Source organism: Electrophorus electricus, chromosome 5 (genome assembly GCF_013358815.1).
Source record: "Electrophorus electricus isolate fEleEle1 chromosome 5, fEleEle1.pri, whole genome shotgun sequence".
NCBI classification, from domain to species: Eukaryota; Metazoa; Chordata; class Actinopteri; order Gymnotiformes; family Gymnotidae; genus Electrophorus; species Electrophorus electricus.
In genome coordinates, this window is record NC_049539.1 from 1,622,873 (window position 1) to 1,643,118 (window position 20,246).

General features: G+C 40.7%; 1 protein-coding gene across 1 annotated transcript; it reads right to left on the reverse strand.

The window, feature by feature from the left end:
* Positions 1–10,446: 10,446 nt before the first annotated feature.
* Positions 10,447–15,033, reverse strand: skida1 (SKI/DACH domain containing 1). Its single transcript, XM_035526705.1, has 2 exons — positions 12,376–15,033; positions 10,447–12,053 (listed from the first exon to the last, which is right to left on the reverse strand). Exon 1 carries the CDS (start codon positions 14,943–14,945, stop codon positions 12,570–12,572), a length of 2,376 nt encoding a protein of 791 aa, XP_035382598.1. The 5' UTR covers positions 14,946–15,033; the 3' UTR covers positions 10,447–12,053; positions 12,376–12,569.
* Positions 15,034–20,246: the final 5,213 nt, after the last annotated feature.

A 20,246-nucleotide genomic window follows, 5' to 3' on the forward strand; every position in this document is an offset into this window, starting at 1 on the left:
AAAAAAGAAGAAAAAAACAAGACTCATTGTAGTATGTTGGTTTAAAGGTTTTTGTTTGTTTGTCTTTTTTTTAACATGCACAATTTTTACTTTGCATTTTAATCCATACAGAAACTGAATTATTTTTAGCAGCACGTCGCGATTGAGTGACGTGTGTTCTGGTAAATGAAGAATGTTACTGTTTTAAATTGAAATTTAAACAACGCAAAAGTACTGTAAAGGAATAAAGACGCGTGTCACACTTGTTTTCCCTGTTTTGCCTGGATCAGTCCAGGAACTTTGTGGTAACACACCCATTCAAAAGAAGAAGAAAAAACACAAACTATAATTTCAGACGGTCTTCAACCTGCTTTATACTGTGTAAGCAATGTATACACTGTGCAAGAGTTGTGCCTTTTTACTCCAAATTATTTAATTTTGTATTTTTTAATCTTTGTTTTTCAAATGTAAAACGTTATTTTCTAATATTTGGGTGGTTTTAAAAATATCCAAACTTTTTTTTTTTTCATTGTTTTGTGTGTAGATGTTTCAGAATATGCTACTGCTTCTGATGAATACAAAATATTAACAATTTCAGTTCATTACAACGAAAAGATTAGCATCCGTTCATCCGCCAGCGTGCAAGCCTTTTGGACAAGCGTGTACATTGTGACTGTGGATAGGAGTAGTGTGATGCTTGTTATGGTGGTGTTATTTTTCACTGTCTCTTAAACCATTTTATTCTCAGTATTATCTTTAATCCATGTTACAAACTGCTATTTTTCTTTATTTTTATTTTATTTTTCTTAAACAATGCTCGCGCAGTGCTTAAACAGCATAAGGGATTTTCTTAATGTGTTCATTTTGGGGGGAAGGAGGAACGAAACAAGGACGCTGTGCAGTCGGCGCGATCCTCACGTTTACAACTGCAGAAACATGCGCTTGAAAACCTGTACGGTTGTGACTGGACTGGGAACGGCCACAGCGATGGTTCAGCTTCATCACTCCGAGCTTCTGCACCAGATTCTTAAATGCAGCGGTCAACTGTATGCGAAATGTAACAGTAAAAAATCTTAATCTCACGCCTTTTAAACGCTCCCTTGTGTTCATTTCAAAAGCACTCAGACGCTCCACACACACGTCATTTAATCGAGGAATCACAATCGAAATAGTTGTATTGCGCTTTGATCAGTCTAATGTTTTGTTTTGTTTTTAAAGCAAAAAAACCCAGTTAAACTTCTATTTATGCGGCAAACGCGTGTATTGTTTACTTACAGATAGTTGTTAAAAGAGCATCTTCACCAAGTTTTATGAAACGGGACGCTAAAGAATATTCAAAGGATGGGAAGCCTGAATGATTTGTGCGTGTTCGAGGTGAGGCTGACTACCGAGTTATGACGGTACCTTATATGATGCATTCAGTTCCGCTCAAAATAAAGAGAAAAATCACTTTATACATTCTTAGCGCCTCAGTCCATCACATTTAAGTGTAGACTATTGAAATGTGATTTTCAATGCTGATGGTAGCAAGTTATAGATTGTGAGGTATTGGGTATTTAAAATCTATTTTAGTTTTCTGTAATTCCTATTCAAACATCTACAATTGTTTTAAAAACCTGTATGACATCGTACAATAATCTAACAGGTTGGTAGAATCACCCGTTTTACGGCTAGTACCAAGCACACAGCCGAGTTGTAGCCCACAGGAAGACAACACTGCAAGGCGCGTTTCAAACGATAATGTCGGTAAACGATGACGTCCGTTAACGACGTGAAATAAAAGTCTTCTGCTGTTTGATCAGAGCTGCGGTAAAGTGTCTGTGGAGGCAGAGTTAGTCGCGCAGTCTTGCTCTAGCCACGATCCGAGGATTTAACCTGTAACCCAAAAACGTCGGATCCTGGTTTAATGTTCATATTCCTCACGTGGCAACCATTGCAGACCGAATAGCACGTGAAGAACATTTAATCACGTCCACTTTAGGAGTGGACTACATGATCCACTCACTGCGCTGTCGCAAAATACCTTTTTTTAAATGGGGAAAATGATACAGATTATGGGAATGCAAACTGTCAAAAAACCTACACGTCCGAAATGTCCGAAAAAGGAAGGAGACGTCCTTTCTCTGCAAGTTATTCTGTACAAATTACCTCTCCATGTCACTCCACGTCATTTCATGTTTACTGTAAAATATAGCCTAAGCATAAAGAAGAATTAAGAAGTGGGGACTGTCGTTTAAAACGCACTGCGTTCACACAAAATCCAAATTTACGCATCGTAATCGCGTAGTAGCCCAAATGAGGAGGTCACCTCGAAAAGCGTCTCCTTACGCCACCTTTACGTTTCACGTTGTAAAACGTTATTGTATTTAAAGCCAGCATTCTCTCTTTTACGCGTCCTGTCTTTGTATAATTGGATAACCCGACAGGCTGCTCCAGGAAAGAGGCTGAGCAGCGGAGAGGTGTTGCGAGAGGACCAGGCGTTGTGGCCTCTGCGCGGGCCGCGTCGCGCGTCGTGTCCGTTCCACCTTAAATCCCGCAGCCCTCGCCTTTAAGAGACAGCGGCGCTGTTTCCCTCCACCAAACGGGGGCGACAGTACAACGTGGAGTTAACGACCTGGCGGTGTGCCACAGTTCCTCTGGAAGAAGTCCTGTCACTGTCTACGTTTGAAAGCCATTCTGATTAAAATGCATCGAGATCCTATCAGTTTGGTGGGCTAGCATATGTCCATTAGATGGTCCGAGCGCAGTCTGAACAAACCTTGGCTGCATTTTTAAGCCATCGATATCCAGTCTGTGTTCAGACTTTATTTGCCATTTTCAGTATATTTCCTTGACTGCCATTGCATGTGGGTTGTTTTGGGTTTTTTTTCGATTTCGTTGGTTTTCAAAATCGAGCCATGTTTTGTAGTCGCTCGGTCCGTATCGTATTTGATCAAAATCATTACAACAGGGAGAAGCAAGAACGTCAGACATCCAGGTTTAAAGAGCTTTTGTTGCGCACGCAATGGAACCAGCCGAGCCTATTCTTTGTTCTCCGATAGCAAAAGCAAATAGGTTGTAGGTTATTTAGGCTACGGCCTAACCATCAGCAGTGCAGGTAGCTGTTAGTGTTCATCTTCGTTTAATTGTAACAACGATTTGTTGTTGTTTTTTTATTTTTATTCTTTTGTCAAATCGGCCGATACTTGTCACGTAAAGACGACGCTTTCTTTGCTCGTTAGTCATCGGCTGGCATGTATCAGGCGCCCGGTCTTCATCAGTCGAGGGAACAAAATTGCGAACTTCTTTTTGGGATTTTCTGCTCCCAGTTTTGGCATGTTTAAATTCAGAATTTAATATATTGCATTTTACAGGAACTACAGAACAGTAGCAGCAAAACCTTTCATACCTACCTCTCTCTTTCCCGGTTGGAAAAAAAGTTAACCTTCTGGACATTAGATTTTTAGATTTAGTTTTACCGAATCCCAAACTTCGAATTATTGTTATTGATCAGATATCCTTGCTCTCTTTTTAATTAATTTGCATCGATATAAATTGATAAGCACGGGGCCTATAGGATGTAACGCTTTCTACTTCACATTTATCTACTACAGATTAGGCTGAAATAAAACCACAATGCCGTCTGTCTCACCTTCTCTTTGGCACGTTAATTGTAACCGCTTGATGGGATTTACTCTCCAGGGAGGTTAAAATCCTGGTCTGATTATTTAAATTATATGAATGCTATGTATGATAAATCAAATCTGAGGTCTCCGATAAAATTACGAACATCAACACTATGTTTGACCTGAAGATTTGTCTGTTAGGAAGGAAAGCATGTGGGCTGTCAGGGTTTTTTGTTTGTTTGTTTGTTTTTTCAAAAATATAAAAATGTTGAACGAAGCCACGATGACCTTTCCCTCAAATGTAATTTAATTGTTTAATTAATACAGTCCGTTCACCGCCACTTCTTATTATAATCAAGTAATTCACTGTGTGCATGATTAACAATAGCCTTGTAAAACCATGTTTTAGGCAGATAACAGATTTTTCTGGAACTCATTTTTTTAAAAGAAAATCCTATAAAAAGAGAATATATTTCTGATAGAAATATGCTGTATTTTGAATGTGCTGCAATTCACACGTAAATCGAGGCTTTTTGTGGCTGTTGTGAAATAAGACAACTGAACCTATGTCTTTTTAAGTTTTGAAGGATTTCCTAAAAGCAAACCTTTTTTTTCGACAAACCAACAAAGTTCCATTTTCAGCTGTGCTAAAATGCGTATTGTATGCTTGTATGATAATTGTCATACATTTCAAGAGTAATTTAACACTTTTTTTAAGTTTTAAGCTTTGAAGGCTTTTTTAAAAAGAAAATTCCGCAGGGACTAAATGAAGAAAATTTGCATATATTTCCAAACTGAGTTCAGAGAAAGGAAACGTAGTTATTTGACAATCCCAAATAATTAGTTGAGGAGCCTAAAAGGGACGTATTAAACTGAGAGCAAATTTCTGTGGTTTAGGTTAGATTACCGCGGACTTCAGGGCCACCCTCTTCAGTGCAACCCTCTACGTTACGCGTGTTCGTGGATTTTTAACGTTTAAACTGATGATTCTGGTTCGGTTTAGGCAGTTTGCGTTGTTGTCAAGGTACCAGAAGTGTTGGCTCTGAAGAGAACGACGGGCCTATATAACGAACAGATGCATTTTTCCATGTTTTATCTGATCAGTGACTCTCAAATTGTTATGATTGAACATCCCCGGCCTTAACAAGAGTCGGAAAATATGTTTTTTCGTCCTTTAATAGTTATCCTGGTTAAATAAATCAGTAGCCTAAACAGATGTACTATGCTTTACACTGGATTTTATCCTGCAAAAACCAACATATGAAACCGAGCCCGCCGGAACCAGGAAGAACGTTTCACAATAATAGGACGGTGACCCATCACTAAGTCGAAACTGGTTTTATCTGGAAACTGGTTTTATCTCGATTACCGCTTGGAGCACTGAGCGACGTTAAGACTCAGTACCAGTACCAATCACACTTTCGGCCTATATTTCAGCAGGTTGGTCCTTCTTCATGCGCATCACTCAACCCAATATCTGACTCGCTTGTGTTTTATTGTGAAGGACTAACTAGTTAACGTCATAGTATTATCATACTATTTTATACGTAGCCCACTAAACGTATTTTGCATTTCCTAAAGCTGCTACAGCACTAAGCTACTAGTCTATTTGATGTTCTCCACAGTCCTGCTAGTAGTGAGCACACTGAAGTCAAACAACGTTTTCGAGAAAATGTTTGCTGAGACATACTGAAGCTCTATAGTCATGACACAGGCAGCGCGTAATTCTGCTAGCAAGGTTTGTTTTGTAAGTGTGCACTGTAGACAAAGATACAGATGTTTTGTTTGTTAGTCAGAGAAGGAGAGGATGTAAATGAGAAACCAGTCTCTCCTGGTGACCAGCCAGGTAGCTGTGGAAGCCGGATCAGTAGTTTACTGCCACTCTTGCGCTAGTACAGACGATGTTTGTTTATTTATTTATTTATAGCACCAATAAGAGCTACATAAGTCATAATTTTTTTTTTCTTGCGTGTGGCCTATCTCACTATCGTAACATATGACGTGCTGGTTAATGCGTGTACTCTGAGATTTATGACTAACAGAAAAGCTGACCCAGACTTAACTCAGACTCTGTCTCTGAAAGTTTCAAAGTCTGTGGGTTAGATTCAAGTGAGGACACGTGTTATAAAGCACATGTGCTAAACTTTAGTTAGTTGTTTTAGTTAGATATTAGGCCTATAGACAATGAATATTAGACAATATTAGACAATGAAGATGTTTTTGTCAGTCAGAGAAAGAAGAGAAATGTGATCTGGACTGGGGTTTGTTACTCCGCTACTGCCTTTATATCATCGGCGGGTTCATAGGCTTTATATAGGAACTCGTAGAGATTTAGAATAAGAAATTCCATTTCAAACGGATCTTGTGCAATCTCCAGTAATTTACTCTTGGATTGGCCTATGTGTAAATGTTCTGACTGTTTCGTGATACCAGGTTTCAGTAATATGAGTTTCACGCTACCACTGTTGGAGATGTGCTGGTAGCTCAGGGAACCCGCTGCTGAGGATAGACTCATGCTGTCACTGAAAAAAAGCCCTGCCGATTTAAGCTTTGCACACCTACTTTACATTGCAATCCCACATTTTGTTTTAACCCAAGTAAGATAAGTTGAATATAAATGTGATTATAACTCACAGAATTTACAGGACTACGTTAAGTTATAAGAACTTTACATATTAGTGGACTACGTTAAATTGTAAGAACTACGCTAAGCTCTTATAGCTTTAAGCGCTATAAGAGCTTTTTTGATTTCGTGGGATCTGTGACACTAATCAACTTTGTGCGGTTTAGTCTGATGCCACTGGCGACTGGGTCCAGACGACACGATTTCACCACCGCCAGCAGGGATATTATTTACACAACGAAACGTCTTTCACACTCAGCCTATAAGATCTGTGGGCTTTCTGCTTGAGCCTTCTGACCAGCTAATTCACTGTTGTGTCCCGACAATCTAACGTTCACTGACCAAGAAGAGAAACGAGTGTGTAAAATTCACATTTTAAGTCGCTCTAACATTCCACGATGTCGGTTAGATTGACCTTTAATTCTATTTTAGCACAGTAGGCGTCGTCCTAAAATTTATATTGGTGTATCTTCAGAAGTTGGGCTGAAGTTGGTGTCGTGTTGTCTAGATAGTTCGCTTCTTTACTGGAATTTGTCGTTGAACCTTCAAAGGTAACGCAGGCTCCAGGACTCCAGGCCTGCATTCGAGCCAAAGCTTGTCACTGACACCTGAATCAACACGTTTAAATCAGTGTGCATATTCAATTTGGTTACTCTCCCTTGGGGCTATCTTATCATCTGATATTGGACTTCTAGACCCTCAAAAGCTACAGGTCCGTTAAAGACATCTTGTGTTAAAGGTTTTTCAGGATTTGCCAAAGGCCCGTCCTCGCGGTAGACCACGCGGTAGAGCGATCCGTACTAATTATTATTTGATCGCATTGGTTTGTATCGTCGTCCCATTTTGTTTTGTGCTTTCTTGTGAAATTACTGTGGTTCATTATCATCGCGTCTTTGAACATATAACGCCTGGCTCACATTTTGACACAATGGGCCTTATGTGTGGAATTCATGAGCTACAACATGTAATTCACTGTGTTCGGGCTTATCCGTTTGGAGACTCATTTCTGGCGATGGCTGCCCAGCGTAAAACGCTTAAAAAATACCATAGGCTGAGTAGTTCCGCATTTCTAAACCGGGAACATTTGCCCTCTTTGAGGAGAAAATATCCGTTCAGAAGGCATGCTCTACTCCGTCAGGCGAAGCCCTTTACCCCGAGCTCAGTCAGTCATGTCTTGCGCTCAGGCCTCTCCTCGCTAGACCAGGATAGGTGCTGCTGCACTGGAAGGAAAGGACATTTGGTAGCTGTGAGAAAAAACAAGCCATTTTCACTTGATGAGATACTCTAGTTTTGTTATTTTTTGTAGGTCTTCGAAGCCAAGTAACGTGTGATAGATTTTTTAAAATTGGTTATATATGATAACAGTTTTTACTCTTAGGTTTAAAGAAAGCGGATGGCTTTATTTTCCGATGAACAACTGGATTTTAGAAACACCATATACTACGTTTCTATTTATTCTGAGTTTTTCTCCGATGTACAACCTCAATTCTTTATGATGTACAACCTCAATTCTTCTGCTATTCCCCTTTTTATCGTGACAAATTTAGGCTACCCAGGATTACGCTACCCGCATTCGCTGCCTACACACACAGGGCTGAAGGCCCTTCCGAATGAAGCTTTGAGGTAAATATACTTTGTAAGAAAAAATACACGTGTAATAACAAACAAATAAATAAATACATACATAAAAACTATATTTTGCTGATTTTTAAAATTGTATATAATTTGGTAAACAGTTCTAATCTAATCAAGTTCTTAAACAACAGGCTTTTTTTCTAGAAGGTTTTCCCGCAACAGGAGTGAATGCATGTTTAAGTGAATATTTGCAGCTTGTAACAGTAGCCTGATCAGCCTGGGGAATTCATCTCTACTAGAGCACTATTTTATTTGACTCTCCCCCCCCTCTCGGTTGGCACTGGGCTGAGCGGGGGCGGGGTAGCTGGGATAGAATTAGGTTTCTACTGATTATACAACAAAATAAAACTAGGCCAGTTAGCAAGACTGATTCAAACCCTGAAAAGACTTTTAACGCTTCTTTTTCTATAGCACCTTTATTTATGATGTGGTAAAAGTATTTATTATGTATTATTTTATATATATATATATATATATATATATATATATATATATATATATATATATATATATATATATATATATATATATATAATTTTAAGGCATACTGGTCTAAGGCATACTGGTCTAGAAACAAACGATATAAGATGCTGGCACTTTTATAGTCGTTTTTGTTGTTGTTGCGGTGTGTTTTTGTTTTGGTTTTTTTTGTTTTTTTCATATCGTCCAAATTTGTATCGGCCCACTGCCTAGTACATAGGATAGATTTTCTAACACCAATACATACACGCAGTCCAATTAAAGCACTACTGACGTATTGAGCACGTGCGTGATTCAGCTCGGATAACTTTTTTAAATCCGTGAGCGCGTGTTTCTAACTCTACTAGGCACACACACACACACTGTTAGATGTGACAAGCTACAACAAGCGATCCTCTGGTCACTCTGGTCATTTTGTGTGAATATACAGGCGGCACTACAAGGGTCACATGCATTTAATAAAACATTTAGGTCACATTCACATACCAGGGCAGTTGTACAGATCTTATGTCTCCCGTATCTAGTCGATCATTTTGGGTTATGCGCGTGCTTTGGTTGAATTCTCACGTTTTAAAACATGTCACTGAGTGCAAAACTTTATAGGACATTTCCGAGTGTAACTGAATAAAACTGACAACAAAAATATTAGAACAGATCAGCATGTAACCGGTCAGCCCTATTTAGTATATTATTTTATCATTGCAGTCATTTACAGAATGTTAATAATAATAATAATAATAATAATAATAATAATAATAATTATTATTATTATAATAATTATTATTATTATTATTAGTAGTAGTAGTAGTAGTAGTAGTAGTAGTAGTAGTAGTAGTAGTAGTATAATGCCAAAGAACTGGTCTATAGTCCTGCTGCATTGAGGCTCTTACGGTATAGCCAAGGCCGGTAGACTAGCTAATACTCCGTGTGAATTATATAGCTTCCTATATAAGGGGATTTTTAAAATCTGTAGGTTGCCCTAACAGCGTATAGTTTCATTCGACCTCAGCGACCTTTTTTGGCTCTCAGTTAAGACCCTGCGACTTAACCCTTTTTACGCCTCCTACCGCAGACTGGTTTGCTACATCGGCAATTCAATACAGCTCAATAGTTTAACCGGCAAGTCGGCCTGGAATACACATAATACCAGCAACGCCTGCAGTTGTCACGAGACGAGTCTCGAGCAGCATTAACTATGCAAACGCTGTCTTATTATGATTGCTGTGCATTCGATCAGATAGTCCTTATACTAAATAGCATTATTTAGATATTAATATTTTTACTCATAAACAATGTAATTTATTAATTATTGACAGAGCATGCAAGACCGTTTTTTAGAAATATGGTGACAATACATGGCACAACAAATATTGCTGGTGTGACAATATCCCCCGCAATATAAACTGATCGTGTGGTTAGCTGTGTAGTAAGAACCATTTCCTGATTACAGTGCTTAACAGTTATTATAGCCTATAGGATGTTTGCCTTTGCCTTAGGAGTTTGGCCATTTCGATCGTAACCTCAACATTTTGCGTTAGCTCATTTATCACAAACAAGTTTTAATTAGGTATTAAGTTGTATTTTAAGTGCATTAAAGTAATTGCGCAAAGGGAATATATATATATATATATATATATATATATATATATATATATATATATATATATATATATATATATATATATATATGTTTCTCGAGTGACATTCACTCACAATTAAACGTTTGAAAAATGTGTATGACAGAGCAGCAGTCACGTCTTCACTCAAGTGAGAGCGGGTTATCCTATTTCTTGTGTCCAAAAATATACTCGCGCCCCTGTGAGCCTTTGGTTTCATGGGATTCTCCTCGTTTCGTGCGCTCGCATAAAGCTTTTGGAATGACTCGCGCGCTCGAGCGCGTGTTAAACAGGGCAAAGGGCTCAAGATTGCGAGTCCCCTCCCCCACTCGAGCACACTTGCCTTCATAATAAACAACTTACACGCAAGTTCTTACACCTTCTAAGAACGCTGTTATTTCCACCCTAGTCCACTAGGTCGATTTCCATGTCTCATTGCCCCACCTTATTAAAGTGGCGTTGAGTGTAATAACGGACAAGATATTTGATGGCAATGCTCAAAACAGTGTACACTCAAATACATTTAATGAATATTTCATCATTTAGAGAAGAAAGGAAAGTGCTTCAGAATCCACCATTCAAGTTTTCAATTCGAGTGCATTTTTTTTCTTACACAACAAAGGTATACAAAACCAGAAAAAAATCACAAAAATAAATATGTATTTTGTACACAACCAGTGACTTCAAATTTAAAAATTACATGTCAAAAATCTGACCTCAAGTATCGCAGAAAAGGTAGAGCACTAGAACGAGGATGCGTCTGCCCTCGTATACGGGCCCATGTGTGGTTTAGGGCATATACAGCCACTGTCCAGTTCTACTCTGCGGGTAAAGGCCTAATACATCAGGATTCGTGTCGTCTGCCTTACATTCTACTTCTAATTTGGCGAAGCTGAAATTCTCTTTTCGCCAAGTCAATTCACAGTGCACCTTGACACGTATTTCGAGGCTTAGCAAACAATCGTAGGCTACATGAAAGGGTCTCGTCAAAAAAATAGTTTCTTTTTTTTAAATAATGAGTCTACATTTTGCATCTTATTGCAGCATGTCCATTTGCAATTCATAAGCTACAAAGTCGTGCTCCGTGAATAGGCCTTCATTAGCCTAACAAACTCCAAAAAATACACGAAAGGCAAAAAGAGAGCAGCACGCAGTCGCCCGTCCACCAAGCATTGTTTTCTCAGCACGCCGTCGACCAAGCGCGCTACGCTGGCGACGCATGCAGCTCTCTCGCGTGGAGCAAGTCAGGGTGGACCTGAGGTGACGTCCGTGGTTGAAACCGTGCACATTTTGGGCTGCTTTCGAGTCTATGTGGCCTATCTCAGCTCCACATTCAGATTGGGCTTATTTATAGGCCCATTTATAAGAGACTGTCTGCTTTTACTAAGGTAAACAAATATGCTACGTCACAGTACATTCACGAGCATTTACATGGAACAGAGAACCCTCCCGAGGAACACCAACAGCTGCACGCTCATTTCTTTGATATTAAACCTTAGGATCTCTAGTTGCACATTGTAATGCGGCAGAAAATTGAACTGTAGTCAAACCAGTTCGATATCAATATAGGTATCTATACTGTTTTGCGATGGGAAATAAACATTCCAGCTTTACTTACAATTTTAAAGCAACTGTTATATTATTAAACTTAGCAAATTACCAGGCTAGTGGTTGAAGTTGTGTTTGCTGTTGAAACTGATTTTTCGACAAAATGAAGATTAACCCATTCAACTGTGAAATAGCACCCAATACATTTACTAATTAAAAAAAAAACGTTTCACAGATATGCAATCTTGCACGTTTGGATTTTTTTAGGGGTTGGGGCTGGATTTTATGAACTCAGTATATAGGCCTATTTCTATTGAGCCTTAGCATTGTGTCAAAGTGCAACGCAGAGTAAATTTGTGCTTCCGTTGTTATATAGCCTACCACAACCTATAAATGCGCGTGCCATAACCACATCGATTTGGTTTGTGTTGTCCTCTTCTTGACGTCGTGCAAATCAAACCGCTCTTGATTGTCAGTTGTACGGTCTTTGTGTTGGGTGTCTACAGTACTGTGATATGCTGGTCTGTAGGCTACCAGAAGCAAACGCCTACCACTCGTGCACACCCCCTAAATAAATAAATAAACACGGTATAACCATTAGACCTACAATGCGTGTAAGAGGCCAGCATATTTTACAAAGTTGATGGACTCATTAAACACGACATCTTGGAAAATATTTGGAACTGGTAAATAGGGAGTATACTGAAAATATGAGCGGGTTTAATATTCAGAACAAACCATTCCTGTCTGTGTCGGCACAAAAGTGTTACAGTGTTATGCATGTATTGTTCCCAGGCCTAAAATTTCAACAGGTCTAAATGCTTGATCGCAGCAGTAAATGCACGAGCCATTTTGCAAGACAATCCAGTTACTCGGGGGAACATCTTACTGAAATATCCGGTATTCCAGTGTCCTAAACCACGGTGAAAATTCTGGGCTTTGTAGCATAGCGGGACGAGCTTTCCAGCGGTGTGGCACAGACCAGCAAGTTCACGCAAACCAAAAGGTAAAACAAACTAATCATAATGGCTATCAGTGCCTGGCGCAGTTTTAAGACTTTTACCCTCAAAGCGTAAGACTGATTCAAGGGCTTATTTTCCTGGATCTCTGGTTTAGAGGGGGAGGCACAACAGAGCGACCGAGCCGCCATCTCCACACTGGGTGAGAGCGATGGGGCAGGCGTGTATTCCTGAAAGAGCTCAGCGAGTAAGCAGGACTCAGGTCTCCATCGCTTCCGATAACTAACGAAGGCGGGGACGGAAAATTCGCCATGAAGTTGAAAGGCTTTTTCAGGGACGAGGAATTGTTGGTCGCGCGTTTGCGTTTGTTTGCTCGTGCACTGTCCTCGCTCGAGCATTCGAGGCTCGCACATTTTTCAGTAGCGCGAGGACTCCTGTCAACTTTTGGGTTCGACTTAACCGGTGTCCCTGTACTTTCTGTCTTCTTCCCAAAAAGCGGAACCCTGTAGTTTTTTCTGACCCTTGTACCGTTCCTGTATTCTCCTCTGTGGGCGCACTGAGTGTTTAAAGTGCTCCTGGATTCCTGGTCAGAAGTATAGGGGGGTGTTTTACTGACATCTTCACAATGCTCCATTGCTGTACTTCCACTCATATACAAACCGTATACATCATTTCCTTTGCATTGGTAACCAGGACCTTGAGTTGCATATTCGTATTCGTCAAAACTGTCCTCCACTTTAATTTTGACGTTATTTACTGGGAACGGTGCGATTTTCCCGGTCGTGTTGCTGTCGCTTGAGTTCCCAGCCGTGATAGGGTCCTCGGCCTCTCGCTTGATTGTTCTGAGAGGTGAGGGCACTTTGTGACAGCTGCCTAGTTTTGCGTCCTTTTTGGAATTTGCAGCTACAGACAAATTGTTGTCAGAAGGCTTAGAAATAATGGTGTCTTCATCCTGGGTATAATGTGGCACCAGGAGTCGGTAGCGTTTGTTAGAATCTCCTGATGCCCTTTGTTGTGGAAATACCTTTTCGTCTGTGCCGGATGTAAAACCCACGTCTTTAATTCTGCTACTTGCAATGTCTGTTGTCTTTGGATCGTTTGAAAAGTCGAGGTGTAATACTGTCTCCGGTGTCGCGTCTCTTCTTAAGCCTGAGAAAGAATTCCCCACCGTGTACAACTTTCTCACATTTGAGGCATCGCTATCCCTGTGTCTATGCCTCCAAGTTGCAATGTCCAATTTCTGAAAATTCAGCGCCCGTTCGCAGTCCAGAGCTGCCACAGTCCCGTGAATACTTGATCTGTGCTGAAGATTTGGCCGATAGTGGAACGTGGGTTGTAACACCAGAGGTGCTTTTGTACTGAGGCTGGAGAAACCAGCCCGCCTGAATCGAATACTCTGCACCGAGACCTGGCTGGACACGGAGCTCGAGTCAGACTGAGAGGAGCTCTCTTCATCACTGCTGTCGTCCGAAGAGCATGAGAGAGAATCGTCTTCCTCCTCGTCTGACGTTCCGGAGTTGGTGGTGGTGGACAAACTTGAGCCAAAATCCGAATCATTGTACAGCCGCTCCGAGATGGAACTGGATTCAGTGTCGCTGCTGCAGCTCTCCTGAAAATGTCCGGCGTGCCGAGAGCCCGCGTAGCTCTCGTGCTCCGCGTGGAACCGTCTCAAAGATCCATTCGGTCCTTTTGGTTTGCAGCATTTCGGAACGAGCAGAAGCTGGTGGCAGCGCCTGTTCCTGCTCCAGAACTGCCTCCTCGTGCTCTCGCGCTTCCTCTTCCTCCTGGAAAGCAAGTCGACGCTGCCCGGGTGCACGGGCTCCGGAGCAATGGCTGGCTGGGAGAGCGCTGCATGTCGGTGTACAACGTTGCGAAAAAACGCATGTTTCTGATGAAAGGAGACACAGTTGCCCGGTATTGGAACGGTTTCATAGTTTTTAAAAGGCCTACATGCCGACGTGGTTACTGGTGGAAAATCACGGCAAAGGGATTTGCTGTAAATTTGAGGTAGATTCGATTCGGTACTCGAGGCAATGTCTTGTCTAACAGCTTTGTTTTTGAATGCGAGGGTCGGTGGAACTCCACGCAAACTTAACCAAACTTTTTCTTTCCAAAACCCATTTCTGGCCTCAGTGTGGTTTTTGTCACCACACGTGTGTTCTGGGGATTTTGTCTTTGTCCTTCTTTTGTTTGATTTCAGCACGCGTTCTGTTTTGCAGGAGAAATACAGCGCCTCCACATCCTCTCTTGAAATCAAAGTACATTTAGCTGCGTGGAACGCTATTGAATTTATTGCTTTGAGCTTTCGCAGTTCCTCTAAGTCACAGTGATGTTTCTTCACGTTTAGGTGATCCATTCGTTTGTGTACAGTAGTCCGTGGGATATTTTTTAAGAGGTCGGTGAAGACTTGCGAGAGGGCAAACATTTGTTTACCTTTAATAACCAGATATCCGAGTTTTACGCCCTGCATTTCCTCGAATCCGAATTCCAAGTCTCCCATTTTCCTTAGTGTGTTAATTCCAATATTTAACGGGATGTATGTCCATAAAGCAGCGGTGCATGAGCTCAGGGCATTCTGCAAACCACTCCAACACAGGCTACGATACGTCCACACTGCGTCATGAGAAAAAGTTTGAAATAGAAAAATGAATTGTCCTGAATGAATTAAAACAATATGCCCATCGGCTCGGGCACAGCATGATTGATGGAATGTATGAGATGTTGCCGACAGGCTGGTTGCAGCCTGTCTGTGCTTATACCTGCGGTCTTTCAGTTCTCTTCCCAATTGCCCATGAGGAGAGGAGGAAGGTGAACGACACTGCCAGAGTGAGAAGGATAAAAAGAGGAGAGAGAGAGAGAGCGAGAGAGAGAGAGAGAGAGAGAGAGAGAGAGAGAGAAAGAGAGAGAGTGACAGAGAGAGAGCGAGAGCGAGAGAGAATAAAAGCCCCAAATGCAGCTGCTGTTCCCGTTACTGGTTTAGCCACAAATAAACTGACAGCGGGAAGTGCACAAGTTCGGAGACACCTTCATCAATTAATGCTCCCGAGGTCGACGCTGATTGGACGCCACTGACAGGTGATGCAATAAAAATGGATATTCCAACACCGCCTCCCCCCAAGTAATTACCATACTATTGTACTGCCATTTCTTGTTAAAATAGTTTAAATATCGCAACCTCGAGAAGTTCGTGATTTCATTTTTTATACTAGGGTCCTATGAAACCAAAAATTTAATTCAAATTCAAAACGTGTGTCAGCAGCATTTTTCCTTGGAAATAATTCCCTCCGTTTTACGCCACATAAACAATTTTTAGCACGAAACACTTAAGATATTTTTAATCTTATTTGTGAATTTAAAAATGTGTAAATTGCCGAGTAGTTTAACATTATCACTCACGTCCTGTATACTAGAAGTCAACGTGAAACTATGAACTTTTCGGACAGCAAAATTAAATTATTTTTAGAAACCTGACATTAGCGAAACGTTATTTAGAATTTTAGCATAATGGTTTATGAGCAAAATAGCTTTTTAAAACGTTAACTTTTAACAAACTATATTGTGGTTTTTTTTTGGTCTTTTTGTGTTAAGAGGCTTTTCGGCAAAATCTCTCTCTCTCTTTCTCTTTCTTTCTCTCTCTCTCTCTCTCTCTCTCTCTCTCTCTCTCTCTCTCTCTCTCTCTCTCTCTCTCTCTCTCTCTCTTTCTCTCTCTCTTTCTGTGTGTGTGTGTGTGTGTGTGTGTGTGTGTGTGTGTGTGTAGTGTACGCCTCCTGAGCTCGAGCGTAGCATAGGCCTATTGTCCTCAGATTTATGGATCCATATTGTCCAGAATCAAAATCTAAATAAATTAACTAAATGCCTTCGGGGGTGTTTTCTGGAAAACATATAATGGAAACAAATGAAAGTAGAACCGTATGAATGAAAGTAGAACCGTATGTTAATGGTGTATCGCTGTTTCTGCCTTGGTTTTCCTCCTTCAAACCCCTTCAAATGACGACAATAAAGAAGTCGCTTAAACTTGAAATAGCCTACATTTAGAGTACAGTTTCACCTCAACAAGAGAATGAAGATTTCAGTCACTCATTGTGTGTGTGTGTGTGTGTGTGTGTGAGAGAGAGAGAGAGAGAGAGAGAGAGAGAGAGAGAGAGAGAGAGAGAGAGAGAGAGAAAGAGAGAGAGAGTCTCTGTCACTGTTACAGTGTGTGGAAGAATGACAGTGAGATAACAGTTGTCAGACATTTTTTTTTAAAATAGATCGAGCGGGCATTTTTCCCCACTTCCTACTAATGTAAGCAATACAAATAACGGCCTTCCCGTGTAACTCCCTCCCCCGTTTGGGCCTGTGTACTGACATATGCCGATTCTACAATGGCGGGGGTGAGGGGGTGTGAATAGAAAATGATAAATAACTCCATGCTGTGCTATAGCATTAGTCAAAATGCGTTGTCTATATATTATTCAGTATTGGAATCTAATAAACAGAAAATCATTTCCGTTCCAATGTAGTGTACGTTGACACTTTATCTTAACAACTGGAGTTGTAAAGCTAAAACTATTAGCCTTAAAATCAAGATTAGTTTTACTTTAAAAAAAAAACAACTGAAGAGGCGCGCGGTTTGACGTGATAGTTAATAAAGAAGAGTGCATATGCAACGTTGCTCGCGCTCCATTCAGGTACTAGTACGTCTCCCCCCCCCCACCAACACACACTCACACATACACACACACACACTCCTTCGGGGGGAGGGGTTGTGGAGCTGAGGTGGGGGGGCGATCAATGATTTGTAGCATTTATATAGCATGTGCTTTGTGGGACACTTAATGGAAATTGTTTGTTAATTACCATAATCAATTTCAAACCATCGCTAACATTTCAATGCAAATTACCTGCCACCTTTTTGATGGCTTAAAAAGAAAGGAATTCTTTAACCTTCTGCATTTTGTCCTCACTTGGGCCCTGAAATGAATACAACAATCTCAGTAGCTTGTTTGCACCGTTCTTTTTTAGACACCCGCTTTCAGACAGTGCTGGTTTCAGTGCAACTTACAAAGACGCAAAAGCAGGCTACTACCGCCTCTACATTTTATATTATTCTGATTACTGTTGTTGTTGTTTTCATTGTTGTTATTGCTGTTGTCGTTGCTAGTAGAATCTAGTACTCTCATAGTCTACAAATATTACGTTAAAAGTGGAATTTTTTGAGTTGGGAATCGCATTACTTATACTCTATGATTTACATCAGCAATTAATTAATTAATCAGCCTAATTAATTGATCTGTTCGCGTAACCATTAAAGGCCTATTACTCATTAAAATAACCGGATCTGAGGCTGGATTATACTACATATCTTTTAGATATATGTCCTTGGTTTATACATAATGGCGACGACTATATTTAGATCTCCAGTGTAGTTAGCGCTAATCGTTCATTTCGAATAGGTGAGCGCGCATCTTATTAAATACGCACAGCGACTGAAGCAGCAGAAGCAAACTTGTTCTGGTTTAAACACACTTGCATGGGGAAAAGGACGATGTTTCCCGTCATATAATGCAGGTTGGCCTGTTCTTAAAACTCCCTCGCTCTGTTCTTTAGGAAGCTATACTGTATGCTGTATGCTGCGGCTCACACTCTATAGAAGCAAGACAGACAGAGCTGGTTGGACAAAACGCGTTGCGCATAACAATAAATGATAAATCATTAGGTCTTTACATCGTATATGAACCGAAAGTGTTGTAAAATAAGAAAAATCCGGTTTGATCATTTATCCATTGAGTGCCATAAAGGCAATTGTTCATCTTTCCTCTGAATTATTAGGTTTATCGTTTCTGAATTTTTTGTTGGAATACACGACTGATGAACGCAATCAAGGTCAGATTCTGATGAACAGGCTATTCTACATAATGCTAAGCGTCCCAAGTGTCACTTTGATACACATTACCGAATAGACCTAGTGCGCCTGGTGCCGGCATTTGTGTGTGTGTGTGTGTGGGGGGGGGGGGGGGGGCTGTGCACGTGCGCGCGCATGGTTTGTTTTGCTATTAGAAAAAGATGCACACTTGTGTAGGCCTATTTTTATATCAAACAAGTGGAACGTTTTCAAAACGACCTTTCTGTAAAGCGCTGATGTCTAGATTCATCCAGTCTGCAGGCTCAAAAAACCCTCCCCTATAGGCCTTTATCATTCTGTAGGACCTCTTTATAAAGCAACACATCCACCGAATCTTTGCATTTCAGTCGTCAAAGCTCTTTGAATAGCCCCTCTGTTATGACATGTGATAACGATTGATCCTCGCCCCTACCGTAGATTCGGCTGTGCTATGATTTTTATCCCCATGCCGTTTTTTACTGACGTGTATTATTAATCACTTTCGTGATGGTGACAACAAACAACAATATAAACAAACTGGTTTGTTTTTGTAGTGATTCTCAAACAATCAGTGCAGTATTAGTTGTTCACTCTAGAAGTATGTGCTGAGTTTAGATAAAATCCACAGGATAATGTATCTTTTACATTAGGATATTTACCTTCAGGCTTTTGATTTATCGCCCACGTGACGGGGCTATAAAAGATTTTTACTTGTGAAATTTTCCATCAAGTTAAACCAAGATAAATGTTTAATATTATCCCATTTTTGGAGTAGGCACAAGTTCAGCTCTCGTCTTGAATCTTGCTGCAGTAAAATTAGGACTGGCCTTGGAGCTCGAGACGGGACCGACTCGCTGAGCGGGGGTCCGCGTGCTCTCAGCGACGCGCTCGGAGTCTCTAACAGCACGGGAAATACGTCGCTCGTCAAATGAAAAATAAAGAAGCTTTATTCACTTTTCATTAAATACTTAGATTTGAATGTTGTCAGACGTACGCATGTTTCTTTTTTGTTTTCTCGAAAGGACCGTGAGCACAAAGTTTGAGGAGGAAGAATCTCATATTAGCGCGAGTAAGGTAAGATCTCGCTTGTTCCACGCGCGTTTCGGAAACAATAGCAGAACAAAGAGCACGTTTCCCCTCGTGCTTCCTCCAGAGTTTTCTCATGCATTTTAAAGACAACGCGTTCAATGCGTTTAGCCTGCGTGGATTTGGCATGACACTGGACGTATCAACAGTCAATTTTGCAAAAATGTTTAACTGCTTGATTTTATACTGACAGATTGAAACTATAAAGGAAGTTATTATCGTGGATATTTAAAAGAGACAGGCGCGAGTAAAGGACAGTAGCCAACTCAAAGTGAGGGATGCTGAAAACTTTATTTGAGTAGATGAAACAGATTATGAAAGTCCAATGAAGGTGAATAAATATATCTTGAGTAAGTACTAACCCTAAAAGTGGAAAATAAATATTGTTTTTCACGAAAATAATTTACGATAATGGATAAGGCTTTTGGTTTAACCCCCATGCCCTAAGTTACAACTTGATGCACATATAAACCAAGTGACCGTTCACTCATTAAACTCATTCTTCTTTTTCCTTATTTTCTTCCTAATTGTATGTATTTTATATTGTATAAACAAGTGGAAGCAAGCAGAGAAACTCTTTTTTTAATGATAAATTAGGCTACAACGCTAAGGAGGCTGCATCATTAAAGTCAGTTTCCTTTCCCAGAATGAAAACCCACACGAGCGCGTTATTACTTGCAACCCGAACCGTGTCCGCGCGCTGGTTGGGGGTGGGCTGTAGTGACCTTTCACCCCACCATGTCGTGGCTGCTCGTGGGGGGGGGGGGTAGCCCCCACGCTACCCACAAGCCTTTGCGTAAAAAGCGAGCTCGTGCCATAGGCAAACTTCCCTTTAACCCCTCCCTGCGCGTG